General features: G+C 40.8%; 1 protein-coding gene across 6 annotated transcripts in view; it reads right to left on the reverse strand.

Annotated features, from left to right (window-relative positions):
* The window catches only part of CHKA (choline kinase alpha), a 68,115-nt gene that overhangs the window by 25,456 nt on the left and 24,396 nt on the right, over positions 1-18,263 (reverse strand). For 3 of the 6 annotated variants that reach the window (XR_004665134.3, XR_008620218.2, XM_034933182.3), the window contains exons 2-3: positions 17,640-17,751; positions 2,102-2,155 (exon numbers count right to left, since the gene is read on the reverse strand). Coding sequence is in view for 3 of the 6 variants with exons in the window: in XM_034933182.3 (XP_034789073.1) it covers positions 2,102-2,155; positions 17,640-17,751 (166 nt within the window). In the remaining 3 variants the exon portion in view is untranslated. Of the gene's footprint in view, positions 1-2,101; positions 2,156-3,186; positions 3,217-17,639; positions 17,752-18,263 lie in introns of all 6 variants that reach the window. The other 3 variants (XR_004665135.3, XM_034933183.4, XM_034933181.3) reach the window with 2 other exon arrangements.

Here is an 18,263-nt window from a genome sequence, read left to right on the forward strand (position 1 = left end):
TGAGGGGTGCATGGGAAATCTCTGTACTATTTTTTTTTTCTTTTCAGTCGGAGTTTCACGCTGTCACCCAGGCTGGAGTGCACTGGCACGATCTCGGCTCACTGCAAGCTCTGCCTCCTAGGTTCACGCCATTCTCCTGCCTCAGCCTCCCAAGTAGCTAGGACTACAGGTGCCCGCCACCACGCCTGGCTAATTTTTTTTGTATTTTTAGTAGAGACGGGGTTTCACCATGTTAGCCAGGATGGTCTCGATCTCCTGACCTCGTGATCCACCCGCCTTGGCCTCCCAAAGTGCTAGGATTATGGCGTGAGCCACCATGCCAGGCCTCTCTGTACTATTCTTGAAATTTTTTCTGTAAGTCTAAAATTGGTATGAAATAAAAAGTTAAAAATAAATTCATATAAAATTCACATAAAAAAGACCGAAATCGGCCGGGCGATTTCATGGCGAGTTTGAGGGGCATGTGAGACATCCGAGGAGGGACTGCTAGCCAATGGCATTAGTTCCAAGTCGAGGTCAGGGTTGGAGGAAGAATGTAGCGGCCCTTTGGCCTATAGATCAGGTGACCGAGGGAGACAGGACAACATGAGAAGAGGGCCTATGGTCAAATCATGGGGCGCCCTAGCATGTAGACAGCCAGATCTGTACTTTGTGTCTCTGTGTCATGGCTGCCCTCAGGAGAGGAAACATTTCAAAAGGGTGGGGGTCATGTCAAATGCTACTGAGAAGTCAAAATAAAATGAGAACTGAAAAGTACTTTGGATTTAGCATCACGCAGGTCCTGGTGATCCACCATTTTCAGCTAACAGGATGTCCAAAGGCCTCTGCACAAAGGGCTTGGAATGGTTCACAACAGATTGTCAATCACTTCCCACCCAAGGACTTCCCAGTCACTGTCACTCCAGAGAGCACAAGTTCTAGATCCTCTAGCAGGGCCCCCAGAGCAAGACACATGTAAAACAAGCCGCTGAAAAGTGTGGAAAAAATATCATCACTTTCATTCCTTTTTTATCTCAACCGTTTTAATGTCTATTTCTTGATTTTTTTCTTTTTTTTTTTGCATTTGGTGGGGACGACTCCTGTCGCCCAGGCTGGAGTGCAGTGGCACAATCTCGGTCTACTGCAACCTCCGCCTCCCAGGTTCAAGTAATTCTCCTGCCTCAGCCTCCCAAGTAGCTAGAATTACAGGTGCCCACCACTATGCCTGGCTAATTTTTCTATTTTCAGTAGAGACGGGGTTTCACCTTGTTGGCCAGGCTGGTCTCAAACTCCTGACCTCATGATCCACCTGCCTCAGCCTCCCAAAATGCTGGGATTACAGGTGTGAGCCACCGCATTCAGCCTATTTCTTGACCATTTTAATAATCAATATACAATTGGTAAAAATGATGTGGCGATGTGTGTATCTACAGCTTAGACCCACGTATGTTGGGCATGTGTGCACATGCACCCTTCTCTGTGAGCCTGCACATAATGGCAGAGATGCTCAAAAGGCGCTTACGCTGGGGCATGCAGACCAACACCCCAGACCCCTGCCTCTGAGGCTCCATCCGTCAGTGCTCTTGGCCTCAAGCCATCTGCACATGTGTGTTTCAGAGAGTGGGGTCACATTCTCTAAGTCTAGGAAGAAGCTTTTCCAACTTGGGTATCATCCATAGGAAAAAACATTGCTGTTAGCCCAGGGAAAATGGGTGGCCACCAAAACCACTGGGCAGTGACCCGCTTCCTGATGGGAAGTGTGGGAACGACCAGAAAGGGGATGAGAGAGGCATCACAGCAGCAGCAGCCAGGGCCTCCTCATCAGGTACCACACACAAATGCTCCCCTGGCTGCCATATGCCAACATCCGAATGCTGTTTCAATTGCCATAAAGACACCAAACTTCCACAGTCTACACTCTCAGGAGGAATGAGGAATACCCACCGCTCACTCAGTCTCCGTAAGGTGGCTTCTGATAGATATACCAAGAGCCCCTCCTCGTAGAAAGATAGATCAGGATTTTCCAAGGGTAGATAAGAGGCACTGCCAAGCCCTGGAGTAGCGAAGGGTGGCTAACACTAGTTCATATCTCACACAGATGCAGAAAGACTGAATTACTTACTTGAAATTCATTTTCTTTCTGAGCTTGTTCGGATCCCTCTTTATTACAGGACCTCTATGAATGAGAAAAAGGAAACACTTCTGGTGAGATGGGGAACACTAAACAGACACTAACTTTGCAACCACCAGAACAGTCAGGGTTTACAAAACATCACAGGTCTTTAAGGAAGGTTTCTCAGCCCACCGATGTGACGGGCAGCATCTAATGCACCAGCAGCCTCCAGCACTAGTACCAACACCTTAGAAAGTGCTTCATTGCTTTACGAGAAAAGGGATGTGCCGGTGAGACCCGATAGCTGCACGTCTCACAGCCGCCCCATGTACCTTTCACAATTTCATTGTTAGAGGAAAGTCAATAGAGTGCACTCTTCCAATCAGGCCTTCTAAAGACAAGCGGTCAGGCTGAGTCTCTCACCAATTTAGCTACGTGGTTCTCTCAAGTCAACCTGCAAGAACAGGGAGTGTAAACATGCCTGTGGACAGCTGTGGTCAGCACAGAACTTGGACAGAGAAGAAAGCGCTGTGCAGGCAGGAAACCTGGCACAAAATCTGTGCAGACATGCCCTGCCGACTCGCCACTTTCCCAGAGTAACCCCTCTAGTTCAGCCGGTCACCAGCTCAAGCTGAACTGTTCCTCTACCATAAAGAGGACTGTGTGTATTTAATAAAGTCTCTAAAATTATTTCACATATTAATATATTAAGAAATACTTATATCACTTTCCTCAATGAAATTGCAAATTTATGATAACCAGGATTCTAGCAATAAACACACTAGATCATTAACTACCATAAACAACCCTTGGGCTACATTCTTTCTCATGGTACAGATCATATATTTTAAGAGCAACCCCCCACCCCAAATGCTTTAAAATCCTTCGTACTATCTTTAATAAGGGAATGGGGAAAAGTAAAGTCAGAAACTTGTGTCACGTCAAACTTTTATACTCAAATACTGCCTCTAAAAATGTTACTTGTTAAATTAAACTAAGTCTGCTTAAGCCAGACACAAAAGGAATCCCATAAAGGAAACCTCTTTAAAAAAATTTAAGGTAACAGATTCTTGAACACCCCATGAAAAACATACCTTTCCATTCCACAGCTTTATCAAAAATACCTGTACCAAGGGTGGAAAGTGTGGACAGGAAAAAAAATGCCACGTTAAGCAACACCAGCTACTCTAGCACCAATCAAAAACCTAGTGATTTAAAGCAACCACTCATCCATCACACACTGAAATAACATTACAGACGTTTTAATGCATGTTTTGTATAAACAGTACATGTTCTATCTTAATATAAAAGTAAACAAAATAAGTATCCATGTTCATAAATCTATTTGCAAAAGGCTCTTAACGTTTGCACTGATACATATTCAATACTATATTTAGCATACAGTTAAGTACATTTGGTACAAAGTACAGAAAGTACAAATGGGGATTTATGATATTTTCATTTGTGTAATCTGCAGTTCTCTGATGAAAAGATGTTACAGGTTAAATCCCGTTACAATGAAAGCTATAAAAATCAAAATACTACAAAAATGCTTTCAGATCTTTGCAGATGGTTTGATGTGCGATGTGGTAGGCGCTGGAAAGCTTCCCTTCACCCTAATTCCAAACACTCTCGTGGCCGCATCGTTCCTTAGACTCTGCTTTGCGGGTCGCCTCTTCCAAGCAGTCTGTAAATTCCTAATGAATAGGGACTGCGTCTTTTATTGATGTTAGTCTTCTCCCAGAGCACCAAGCAAATCTCGATGCCCACTACACTTTTTAGGCTGCATGAATAAATGAACACTCCGGAGTGGTATAGCACGAGGCAAGTGAGCCCAAGGAGCTGCCTGGTGCCATGCAGCCAACCAGTGATAGCAAATTCCCATCCAGGGTCTTGGTAACAAGGAAGCTGGCTGTGGGGTTAATTAGAAATGCCCCTTCAAAAGTCCTTGTGTTTTTTTCTCCAAAGAAACTTAAGAACAAAAAAGTTCTATAATCTGATATATTACATATTAATACTTTGCAGTATAAGCTTTAAGACAAATAAGTTAGATACTCTTCTGAAATTGTTGTAACGGGATTTGACCTGTACACAATTCTAAATGACTATGGTTATTCCTATGCTGTTGTTACTCTAACTGTATCTTCTTAGGGAGATACAGTTAATGGGTTATTTAGCCATCAGAAGTCCCTTTCCCTTATCTAATGGCGCTCGCAAAAGCAAGTTACTTCATCCAAAGTTAAAAATTGGCTGAGGCCCCAAAGTCTTTCCTTTTTTTAAACATATTGGCACTATAAGTGGTAGTAAATCCATGATAATCTCCCCTGCCCACTCCCTCACTCCACCCCCAGATGAATTCATCACTTATACCATAAGAGCACCATTATGAAGGCAAGATGGACTTCTGCAATATCCAGCCCTCTGTTCTGTTTCCTCAGTACAGAATGTTCAGGCTCCCTAAGTCCTGTAAATAAGAAGTGTAAGACCAGGAAATCTCAAACCAAGTGTATATTCATGGAAAGGTAAGAGAAGAACTTTTTCGTCCAGGAAGACAGGAAGTTAAATATATTTTGGGGCCGGGGGGGTGGCCCACGCCTGTAATCCCAGCACTTTGGGAGGCTGAGGCAGGTGGATCATCTCAGGTCAGGAGCTTGAGATCAGCCTGGCCAACATGGTGAAACTCCAACTCTACTAAAAATACAAAAAAATTAGCCGGGCATAGTGGCGCATGCCTGTAATCCCAGCTACTCAGGAGGCTGAGGCAGGAGAATCGCTTGAATCCGGGAAGAAGAGGTTGTAGTGAGCCAAGATCACGCCACTGCACTCCAGCCTGGGTGACAAGAGCAAAACTCTGACTCAAAAAAAAAAAAAAAAAAATATATATATATATATACATATATACATATATATATATACATATATACATATATATATATACACACACGTATATATATATGTATATATATGTGTATATATATATAGGAATCCGTGGGATTTTACTTCAGTGACATAAATTCATTTGAAGTAGATATTAAAATACATTGTATAAATATTTAGTATGACATCCAACTTTTCTCTAACAAGTTAATAAAAATTATCCTCTATAAGTTATAAAACAAAACTAAGCTTTTTACATTTATTAGAAATTTGAACACTAGTTATTTAAGTAATTATTAAATTTTTTTAATGTGAACATTACTGTGGTCATTTTTTAAAAATCATCTTATATAGATACAGACTGAAATATTTACAGAATAATATAACATCTGGAATTTGCTTCAAAATAACCCTGGTGGAGTAAATGAGGGAAAAGATGGAAGAAGACTGGCTGTGAGGGGAAGATGAGGAATGGACACTGGGGTTCATTATACTCTTCTACTTTAGGGTATATCTGAAATTCCCCATAATAAAAACTTTTAAAAAATAAACATTGAAATTTCAAGACCTAAGAAATCAGAATGTCTCAATTATGCCTAAGACACCCAACTCCATAAATACACTGAAAACCACTGAATTCTACACTTAAAAGGCACACAATAATGAAAAATATATTGCCACTGGCTTCCTCCCACCTTCTTTCTTTCCTTCCTATTTTGGGCTTAGTTTTCAAGAGAATCTTAAGTTAGAGTCATATATTCATTAGCCTGTGATGTAGGAAACAAATGAGGCTACAGTGACAGCATTAATAAAGGAGGCATACTTACTATTTTAAAGTTAGCTTTTAAGAGGTGAAACTTTAAAAAAAAATTTGGAGACTGGGTCTCGCTCTGTCTCTCAGGTTGGAGTGCAGTGGCAGGAATAGGGCTCACTGCAGCCTCAACCTCCCCAGGACGAGCAATCCTCCTGTATTAGCCTCCCAAGTAGCAGGACCACAGGCATGTGCCACCATACCTGGCCTTTTTTTTTTCTTGTAGAGACAAGATCTCACTATGTTACCCAGGCTGCTCTTGAATTCCTGGGCTCAAGTGATCCTCCTGCCACAGTCACCCAAAGGGCTGAGATTACAGGCATGAGCCACCATGACCAGCCTGAAAAAGATTTTTTGATTGGCCAAGAACTTTTAAATTTAAAAACTAAATTCCTTAAAGTCTGAATTATATTAGCTACGGAGTAAAATGAGAAAATAGAGGACTTTCATTTTTACTTTATTTCTATACTTTAAAAAGTGCTTAAAAGCGTGTATTATTTTTATAATAAATACATTTGATACAAGGTTTCAAATGTTACTTTTCTAACAAAATTGCAATTTAAGGCTTTGGGGTTTTTTTGTTTGTTTTGTTTTTTGTTTTTGAGACAGCGTCTCACTCTGTCACCCAGGCTAGAGTGCAGTGGTGCAATCTCAGCTCACTGCAACCTCCACCTCCTGGGTTCAAGCGATTCTCCCACCTCAGCCTCCGGAATAGTTGGGATTACAGGGGTGTGCCACCAAGCCCGGCTATTTAGGCTTTGTATTTTAAATGAGACTATGAAAAGCAGTAAATATTCATATTACAGAGCACAGGTTTTCAAAATGTTCTACTTCATGCTTTAAAAATAAAATGGGCCAGGCACGGTGGCTCACGCCTGTAATCCCAACACTTTGGGAGGCCGAGGCAGGCGGATCACGAGGTCAAGAGATCAACACCATCCTTGCCAACATGGTGAAACCCCTTCTCTACTAAAAATACAAAAATTAGCTGGGTGTGGTGATGTGCGCCTGTAAGTCTCAGCTACTCGGGAAGCTGAGGCAGGAGAATCACTTGAACCCAGGAGGCTGAAGTTGCAGTGAGCCAAGATCGCGCCACTGCACCCCAGCCTGGCGACAGCGAGACTCTGTCTCATAAAATAAAAATACAATAAAAAAAATCAATAAGTAGTAAGACAACTCCAGGACCAAGGAGGAAGAGACGTCCCTTTATTGTATTTTGTGTTATATGATTTTAGGATTCAAAAACCTACTTTAAGTTACCTAATGTTCCACAATATAGCAGGTATATTTCTTTTAACCTATTTAAGCCATCAGACAGAATAAACTTATTTGGCCAGTACTTAATGGAAGACTTCTCTAATACTGAGGGAAGTAGGTTTATGACTAAACGAATAAAGCCCCATTCGGGAGATGAAAACAAAGCAGCATCTCAGTTTTCCCTAGAGTCTGTGTATAGTAAGAAATGGGTGAAAGCGGCATAAAGAAAGTGTCATTAAGTCACATATAGTTATCATTTAAATGTCATTTGGCCGGGCGTGGTGGCTCACGCCTGTAATCCCAGCACTTTGGGAGGCCAAGATGGGCGGATCACGAGGTCAGGGGATTGAGACCATCCTGGCTAACACAGTGAAACACCATCTCTACTAAAAATACAAAAAATTGCCTGGCGTGGTGGCGGGTGCCTGTTGTCCCAGCTACTCGGGAGGCTGAGGCAGGAGAATGGCGTGAACCCGGGAGGCGGAGCTTGCAGTGAGCAGAGATCGTGCCACTTCACTCCAGCCTGGGCGACAGAGCGAGACTCCGTCTCAAAAAAAAAATGTCATTTAAAACATCTTTAACACCCGAAACATTTATCTTCAAAGTATCTTTAAAGGTCCAATACTACATGAGCTGCTGTGAGACAGATTTTTAAAAGTGATGAATCAGCTACAAAGAATAGCATGTCATCAATAGCAAAATAAATTGGAAATGCTATTTAAGAAACCAAATCATTATCAATTATGGATAATATAATATGAGCCAGGCATGGTGGCTCACATTGGTAACCTTAGCACTTTGGGAGGTTGAGGGGGGCGGATCATTTGAGGTCAGGAGTTCAAAACCATCCTGGCCAACATGGTGAAACCCAGTCTCTACTAAAAATACAAAAAAATTAGCCGGGCCTGGTGGCAGGTGCCTGTAATCTCAGCTACTTGGAAGGCTGAGGCGGGAGAATCGCTTGAACCTGGGAGGCAGAGATTGTAGTGAGCCAAGATCACACCACTGCACTCCAGCCTGGGCAATAGAGTGAGACTTCATCTCACACACACACAAAAAAATCATAATATAGAATAGAAATAGGTACTATGTTAAATATAATGGTGGCTGCTGAACTAAAATGATATATAAATAAGAGTACAGGTTTTTTATAGAAAAAAAATTGTGCCATCCATTTTTTAATAGAAAAAAAGAAAAATACACACAAAAAAAGAAAATTAAGAAACATGGATGACATTCTCTTCTTCCTACCACCCCTTCCTCACCAAAAAATAACTAAATGGATCATTCAGCTTACTGTCTCTTTTAAAGGCTTTACATAAAACGGTAGGTTGATTGTGACCTTTTAAAAATGCTTTGAGACCTATAAATAAATAAGTAAGAATAATCCTGTCTGGGTGCAGTGGCTCACGCCTGTAATCCCAGCACGTTGGGAGGCCGAGATGGGTGGATCACCTGACGTTGGGAATTTGAGACCAGCCTGACCAACATGGTGAAACCCTGTCTCTACTTAAAATACAAAAATTAGTCAGGTATAGTGGCGCATGCCTGTAATCCCAGCTACTCAGGGGACTGAGGCACAAGAATCGCTTGAACCTGAGAGGCAGAGGTTGCCGCGAGCTAAGATCACACCATTGCACTCTAGCTTGGGCGACAGTGGGAGGCTGTCTCAAAAAAAAAAAAAAAAAAAAGTATTCCTACTGTTAGCTAGACTCAGTTTCCTCAGTTTCTAGGATATCTAAATTTTGGTCTCGGAAAATAATCCATCTTTCTACTAATCTGGTATTATCTTCCTGAACTGAGTACTGAAACAACTCCCAGGTCATTGTATTCATCCTGAGAATAGGAGGATATGGTGCATCATTCGGATTCAATTCAGTAGCTGTGATGCCCATTTGGTCTTGGAGTGGCATGAACTTCTTTACTGTGTAGCCTGTGGCTTCAGAGACCCTTAATACCCACCCTGGTTATCTCACCACACTCAACCCTCTAGGAGAGAAATAATTTTTAATACAGGGGTGGCATCTGTTTTAATCCCTGGCCTGCCAAGTCCCTGTTGATGATGAAGCTATGTTCCATCTCAGGAGAGGTGGGGCAGGAAAAAGCATGAGAACCATGACTCTATACAATGTGTTCAATTCTATAGAATTGAAAGAGTTATGTGACTCTTTCAATTAACATTTTGCAGTATATTTTCTTGGCAATATGTTTTCTTCTCAGAGTTATCATGGACCCTAACCTTACTTCTTCCTGATTTCTATGAAAAAAATGAAATCATCCCGTATTTCTTGCTTTTATGGTTTCTTACAGCATTCTTTCTCGAACTCCTGACCTCAGTGATCCACTCGCCTCAGCCTCCCAAAGTGCTGGGATTACAGGTGTGAGCCACTATGCCCGGCCACTTACAGCACTTTCTGAAAACATTTTACAGAACACGTTAAAATGTGAGATCTCAATGCAATGATTTAAAGTATAGCTTATGTGATTATTTAATAAGCACATATGAATTACAAGAATTTAAACAGATAAGTGATTTCTAACATTTTATGGTAGTCTTTAGAGTGTCTTCAATTATCCCAAGGACCAGCCTAAAACAACTTGATCTTTTTGGACATTAATAATTTCAAAATTGGATGACTTGATGAATATCCCTAGGAAACTAGAACTTCTAAAACACTTTAGGCAACACAAGCCAGCAGAAAGACAGGTGAGTGGAAGCCCAGGTTTTAAAAAGGCCTATTTCAGCACCTTCTCAAAATCTATGTCTGATCTAGGGCAACCTGCTGACCCAACACTCCTCAGACTTCCAAGACTAAATAAAATACCTTCCTTCTAAGTATCCCAAAGGTTGACTTGCAAGCAACACTTTTACGGGAAGTGTGCCTTCACTACATCAAGTCAGCACTGCAGAGCTCCCTAAGGTCTCAGGTACCCAGCTAAGACATATGAAAGTATACTGACTGGTAAGGACAAAGAAGAAGGTTTGTTTCTAATTCTGACCAAAATATCAAAATATATATGGTGTCTCCTTAATGTTGGAAGTGATATGAAGGAAGAACTTGATTACTTCAATTAAGTTATCAAGTTGAGGCCCATAAATTTCTAAAATTCCTAAATGTTTGTCATTTTCTACTGAGGAAACAGAAGAAAGGAATCTGATTTGCTTTGGACAAAAAAAATAAGTGATATATTTATTACACAACATTCTGAAATCTTAATCACTGTACCTCTTTAAGCACAGCACAAACTGTAGCTGGTGCTACTTAACAAGCATTACAACTTTCTTTTTTAAAAGCAATTCTTGAATCCAAGAACTAAAAGAAAGAAATTAAAGCTGTAGAGAATGCTCCAACTTCAGAGGTCTCATACTATACCGTGAATCGTGTCTGTCACCTGGAAACCAGAGTGCTCCAGGCACGATCGCATGGACAAGCCTGCAGCAGAGAACACATGCACATACAGCTAAAGTGGTACATTACCCCCAACGCCCTTCACTCCACCCAACATAAAGACATTCCTTCCCAAAGAGGGGTGGGCTGCGGTCAAACCATCGTTCCATGGACCAGAAATCCGCATTGGCTTCATGCTATAAATCCCAAACATTTAATACCAGCAAGACAAAGACACTCTGAATATGTAAAAATTAGACATAGTAGTCTGTGGTTTATTTGGTTATCAAAAGAAGGCACCAAAGCAGGTATGGAAGGACTATTGGTAGTAATTTGGCAACTATCTTGGGAGAGTATCAGCTAAAGAAATATTAGGTTAGACCAAATGGGAACGCACAACACTAGAAAAATGTTTTACTTCTGAGAAGGAAGTTTTGACTGCCTTAGGAACACAGAATTAAACCATACTCAAAAGTATAAGGGAATTTTTTTAAAGCAGAGTGAACAGAACAACTTAAATTCCTAATGATCCTAACACAATGAGGAAAACAGTGGCAATTCATAGAATTCAGTTACCAGGGACATGACTCCTTCAAGGAGTACCAGCAATGCTGGTCTTTGCATGGTGTGACCTTAGTAACATAAAGAAATAGTTTTTAGCAGCTGATTTCTCAGTAGCTGGTAGTTTAATATTAACTATTTATGAGTTATTCCATATTTTATTGTGGCTTAATTTTTAATTAAACTGGGGCTAAGAGAAAATAGGGAGGAAGACATTTGTTTTCTAGATTTAAAAAGGACAGTGTCTCAAATTTGACTCTTTTAAGTTGCTAATACATATCTGCGTTGTGCCTTGATGCCTTTATTATGGTTAGTACTCAAACAAGCACTAATATTAGCCTTCTATTACTCAAAAAACAAACAAAAACAATTTTCCAGACAACATTCAAGAGAGATCTTTGATGTGTATTATAAACGTTCATGCCTGTGAGACCGCTCATAACGGTGAGGCCAAATCTCTCCACTCATGCACAGAAGGAAGTGGCTTAACACAGAGTCACTGTTCTGACAGAGGAAGGGACAAAGCAATCCTCTGAGACTTCCGCCAACTGGCACAGGTTACATTGAATGAACAATACGTACTGACATTTGTGTCTTCCACAATTCATGATAAATAAGCAAACTGGTTATTTGTAATCAGCCAAACTTGCTTCTCTGAAAAGGCTGCTACTGGACGTTGCAGAGCTCATGTTCCTTCCCAGTATCAGAAAGGAAAAAAATCAAGTTACATTTATAGCTAATTTTATACATTTACGCTCTCTTCTAGCAATTCCATCTCTTTCCACAATGCAAAGGCTGAACTATTACTTCTCAAAACTTCTATTAAATTATCCTCCTTTAGTTCAGGGTAGTTTTACAGTTGAGTTTGGTTTTCATAATCTATGTAGCTAATGAAAATAACCTCATTTCCATTAAAATTAAAGACAGTCTATGTAAAACAGACGCTAAATTATACTCACATGCATTATTTTAAGATCAGACCAATATTTTTATGTTTAATAATTTCCTACAAATAATATCGTATAGTTGTGTGTGTCTTATCTTGTTCATATTTTCAAAAGGACCCATTCTTGACCTTGCCAAACACAGGAATTTTCATAAGCACCCTAAAACTAACACAAATCCTAAACAAAAACTCCAGGATACAGTCAGGAAGTTTGTTTCCGTCTCATCTTAGATAGAAATAGGGGCTAGAAGAGACAGATGTTTGTGGGACAGAAGCTGTGGAGCTGAACCCAATCAGAAAGTTTCACCTTGGCTTTCTGGCACTTAACCCTTAGAGAACTGTACCAAAGAGCAGTCATTTCAGTGTCACTATGGAAATAAAGGAAATCAGACATCTTATAATGCCAAGATGAAGAAAAATGAGAAAGTTGAGAATCATCTAGTTATTTTAAACCAAGTCACCTGTAAATCATTTGCTGATCAAAGAACGTGTAAAATGTTACCACCTCTGATTCTCACAGAGGTAAAATGTTCAAAAGCTAAAAACAAGGAAGAGAAATGGAAAGAAGGGACATACTAAACTAAATCTGTCATATAATTAAGGAAAAATGCAAAATACTCTGAAAAAATACATAGACCTATTATTTGTGCAGTAGACTTCAATTAACATTTTTCAAAGGAGGAGTGAATTCTAACCCATCTTAAAGGACATTATAGCTGCATTTATAAAGTTGGCTTGGGAGATACCAGTTATATTGTATAAGTACACATACATGTATAGGATATGTGTATGCTTTCCTATACGGTAGAGCAAAAAGAAGGAAAGCAGAAGACTTGAGTCATACTATATTTAATTCTCTCTTTAACCATGATGTGATTTATTATTGGGGGCTCTGTATTTGCTCAGCCACATCTCTCAATTAATGCAAATCTTGACAATTTTTTATCAATCCTGACAATTTATCATAAATTCTGGCTTTTTTTGTTGTGATAGGAACAAAACCCTCATTGTAGACCATAAATATCTCCTTCCATTATAGGCCAGATTCATTCTAAAGAGCTGGCTATACATCAGCAATTTCATCACAGCTAGATCACAGCAAAAATAAATAATAGAAACTTTAAAGCTGATTTGAAAATATTTGGAAAGGAATTTAAAATCCTCGGCACAGTGTGTGGCAGCTCAGCTTCTAAAGCACACAGCAGCTGTTGCCTGGCTCGCATCTTAGAAGCTTCTAAGCCTGTTCTCTACTTTGCTTCTTTTGTACCATAGCCATCTTTTGGAGTTCTTGATTTTGGTTCCCCTCCTCATGTTGTCACAGTACTCCCAATGACCAACAGTCTCCAATGGCCATTAATATCTGAAACTCTTAACTGGCAACAAGTATGACTGCTAAACTCTGCAGAGCTAGGAAACCAAATATACTTAACTCTGAGACTCTAGGCTTCATGGTTTCCTAAGTTTAAACTACAACCAAAAAAGTGTGTTCGAACTAAGGACTCGACCAACTGAATAATTATATTGAAAATATAGATTCCCACCTAAGAAGCAAAGAAATAGTTTTTTTCTAACAAAAATCAGTTTGTTGTCTATGTCAACTGTCAGATCGTTAGAGGTATGCTTATTATCCGTATAGAAAACTACTAATTTCCCATCCAGTTTTTTGGGGGGTTTTTTTTGTTTGTTTTTTTTTTTGAGACGGGGTCTCTCTCTGTCCCCCAGGCTGCAGTGCAGTGGCATGATCTTGGCTCACTGCAATCTCCACCTCCTGGGCTTAAGAGATCTTCCCACCTCAGCCTCCAAAGTTGCTGGGACCACAGGCACATGCCACCACGCCCAGCTATTTTTTTATAGAGACAGGGTTTTGCCATGTTGCCCAGGCTGGTTTCAAACTCCTGGACTCAAGCAATCCACCTGCCTTGGCCTCCCAAAGTGTTGGAATTACAGGAGTGAGCCACCATGACCAGCCCTAATTTCCCTTTCTATCCAAGGTGCTTTCAAGTATGGTTTCCACCTTACATCAGTAGATATAGCTTCAGGAATGGAAACTCATTTAACATTTGCCTAATAAAAATATAACTGAGAAGCTAAATGTAGGGTACCTCCCCCCAAATTGGAATTATATGTAAAACATACTCCATTCTATTAGTTTGGTAAGAGCTAATTACATTTTAAGTGGCTTAAATTATTCTTTTTATTTTTCTTAGTTACTTAATAGTCTTTTTTCTTAGAAATAAATCGGGACATAGAATTCTGTTCAAACAAATTTTATTTCCAGACATTTCTACTGTATTTAACTACTGTCAGGTACTACTTCCAGACTGCCAAAATTTCAAAATGGAAAAAAGACTAACAATTGACAATGAATCTTTATTAGAGGAAGGCTAATTGCCAAGTAGTAGGCTATGCTGCAGCTGGCTTTTACTAAGTGACTCATATAATAAACCAGAACATTCTAGAGTTGGGCTGTCCAATACAGTGGCCACGAGCTACATGTGACTATTTTAATTTAAATTAATTTAAATTAAAAACAATTTAAAACTCAGTTCAACAGCCACACTTGCCACATTCCACATATTCGTTAGTGACATGTGGCTGATGACGAGTGTATCAGACAGCACAGATGCAGAACCCTCCATTATTCCCATCACTATAGCACTGTTCTAGAGCACAGGATTAAACTCCCAGGTTAGTCTAGCCCACAGAGGAGCACCTTGTAACACATTTAAAATGCTTCTTAAGTTAGAAATGAAAGCCTCATAAATCAGATTTAAACAATAGTTTTAAATCACATGTAATTTCAGCATCTACTTATTATTGCAAAAGTGTTGTATAAATGCAAAACACAAAAAACAGCAGAAATGGGACTTAATCGTTGCAGAACGTAAACAGTCCTCAAAGAAAAAATGACTATCAAGACATAGCAGGCCAAGCGCAGTGGCTCATGCCTGTAATCCTAGCATTTTGAGAGGACTAGATGGGTGCATCACTTAAGGCCAGGAGTTTGAGACCATCCTGGGAAACACGGTGAAACCCTGCCTCTACAAAAAATACAAAAATTAGCTGGGCGTGGTGGCTCACTCCTGTAGTCCCAGCTACTCAGGAGGCTGAGGTGGGAGGATCACCTGAGCCCAGGAGGTCGAGGCTGCAGTGAGCCATGGTTGTGCCACTACACTACAGCCTGGGTGGCAAAGTGAGATCCTGTCTCAAAAAATAAAGGCACACCAGTAAAAGTGCCAAAATAACGATGAAAGATTTCAAAAACTATACTTTGAAATTGCAACTTGATTAAATTTAAAACCCAAGCTGCATGGTGAACACAAGAATCTTTTCTGCTGGTGTATTAACAGCAAGGGGTCTGTGTTTTCAGCTGGCATCAACTGTTGTCCTAGCTGGATGCCAGCTATCTGCACCTAATGACAAAGTGACCTCAGATATCCTCAGCAAGTGCACACGTGTGTGGAATAGCTACATACCTTCAAACATACTAACTTGTTCCCAGCATTTTTAGATCTTAACCATTTCCACAGCTTGACAGAGTCATGGAAAAGCTATCCAATTAAAGGGTTTCTTCACATTATGACAATTTTTTTAATGAATTAACATCTAGACTGCCAATTTGAACTTTAATATTTCTAAACATATAATCAAATATCATATGGATATGATCTACTTTTTAGATTGAGCTGAAATAGGCCGGTCTTTTAAAAAATTTAGTTTGAAAACTACTCTGCTCTATTTCATTAAGATAAAAATGGGCCCTTCCAAAGAAGATTAAAATGGATATCAGGGCCAGGCGCGGTGGCTCATGCCTGTTATCCCAGCACTTTGTGAGGCCAAGGCGGGCAGGTCACAAGGTCAGGAGATCGAAACCATCCTGGCTAACATGGTGAAACCTCATCTCTACTAAAAATACAAAAATTAGCCAGGCGTGGCGGCGGACACCTGTAGTCCCAGCTACTTGAAAGGCTGAGGCAGGAGAATGGCGTGAACCCAGGAGGCGCAGCTTGCAGTGAGCCGAGATTGCACCACTGCACTCCAGCCTGGGCAACAGAGCAAGACTCCATCTCAAAAAAAAAAAAAAAAAAAAAAAAAAAAAGCCAGGCACGGTGGCTCACACCTGTAATCCCAGCACTTTGGAGGCCAAGGTGGACGGATCACGAGGTCAGGAGATCGAGACCATCCTGGCTAACAAGGTGAAACCCCGTCTCTACTAAAAATACAAAAAGTGAGCCAGGCGTGGTGGCAGGCGCCTGTAGTCCCAGCTACTCAGGAGGCTGAGGCAGGAGAATGGCGTGAACCCGGGAGGCAGAGTTTGCAGTAAGCCGAGATTGCACCACTGCACTCCAGCCTGGGTGACAGAGCAAGACTCCGTCGCAAAAAAAAAAAAAAAAAAAAAAAACAAAACAACAAAAAACGGGTATCAAAATCCTACCACAGGCCAGGCGTGGTGGCTCACACCCGTAATCCCAGCACCGCGAGAGGGTGAGGCGGGCAGATCACCTGAGGTCAGAAGTTTGAGACCAGCCTGGCCAACATGGTGAAACCCTGTCTCTACTAAAAATACAAAAATTAGGCGGGTGTAGTGGCACACCCATAATCCCAGCTACTCGGAAAGCTGAGGCAGGAGAATGGCTTGAACCCGGGAGGCAGAGGCTGCAGTGAGCCGAGATCGTGCCACTGCATTCCAGCCTGAGCTACACAGCCAGACTCCATCTCAGGAAAAAAAAAAAAAATCCTACCACAGAAATACCTCAACCTGGCCAGGTGCAGTGGCTCATGCCTGTAATCCCAGTACTTTGGGGGACCACGGCGGGTGGATCACTTGAGGTCAGGAGTTTGAGACCAGCCTGACCAACATGGTGAAACCCCGTCTCTACTAAAAAAGTACAAAATTAGCCAGGCGTGGTGGCATACATAACGTCAGCTACTTGGGAGGCTTAGGCAGGAGAATCACTTGAACCCGGGAGGCAGAGGTTGCAGTGAGCTGAGATCACGCCATTGCACTCCAGCCTGGGCAACAAGAGTGAAACTCCATCTCAAAAATATATATATCAACCTAATATTTCTACCGTGCTCAATGAAATAAATTCATGACATTAATAATAATAATAATAATAAACCCAGACAAGTTGGGATATCCTATAACTGGATAATTCAATAGGTACTTTAATTAAGAATTAGATTATTTAAGTAATATAAAACTTTAGACAGATTATGACTTTAACAAACAACTCAAAGTTTTAAAGAAATCTCAGAGAAACAGTTATTAAATTCAGCTTCGTTGAGATCATACTTTGTTAACTGGGACTATCCTCTAAAATCTTTTGGATAATGTTATAAAAACAATACCTTCTCCACATTAGAACTTTATAATCTAAATCTGAGCTGAAAATTTTAATCAATATGTAGAACCAAGAATCATCAAGCACTATTGAAGATTTAACCAACATTGTACCTTCTCTGGATGTAAAACTGGGAATACTTGCACTAGTTTACTAATAAATAATAACTAAAAAAAACACGAATTAACTTAGAATGCAAACCAAGCTGTGCAGCCCAATTAAAGTAAAAGTAAAAGCAATATACTCAAATATCTTTAGTAACACCATTAAAGTACTTAAAATCTCTTTCCAAGGTATCTCAGCAAAGAGGATTTAAAATGTTAACAGGATCCCCCCCTCCCAAAGTAGCCTACCAACTCACCATCTGCAAAATCGCTCCATACAGCCGCAGGAGCACTTTCCGAGGCTCATCGCCAAGGGTGGCTGTGGTGTCAGGTAGGGAGCACTGGAACAGCATGTTGCTAAGGCCGCCTCTGTCAGAAATAAGAGGACAGTAAGTATCTTTATTGCAGGTGAGCTAAATCACTCTTCTTGGATAAATATGGATGAAAAGTCAGGGTTACACAAGAACTGTTCTCATCTTATCTCGATTTATTCTCTCAATTTAACTCCGTGAGTCACATTAAAAACAGACAAATTCCCTTTCTGTTTTTCTGCAGTAGAGGTGGGGAAGCGTTTTTGAAATTGCCTGTGTGGGCCGGGCACGGTGGCTCACGCCTGTAATCCCAGCACTTTGGGAGGCCGAGGTGGGTAGATCACGAGGTCAAGGAATCTAGACCATCCTGGCTAACACGGTGAAACCCCGTCTCTACTAAAAAAAATACAAAAAATTAGCCAGGCGTGGTGGCAGGTGCCTGTAGTCCCAGCAACTCAGGAGGCTGAGGCAGGAGAATGGCATGAACCCGGGAGGCGAAGCTTGCAGTGAGCCGAGATGGCACCACTGCACTCCAGCCTGGGCGACAGAGCAAGACTCCGTCTCAAAAAA

Source organism: Pan paniscus, chromosome 9 (assembly GCF_029289425.2).
Source record: "Pan paniscus chromosome 9, NHGRI_mPanPan1-v2.0_pri, whole genome shotgun sequence".
NCBI lineage: Eukaryota > Metazoa > Chordata > Mammalia > Primates > Hominidae > Pan > Pan paniscus.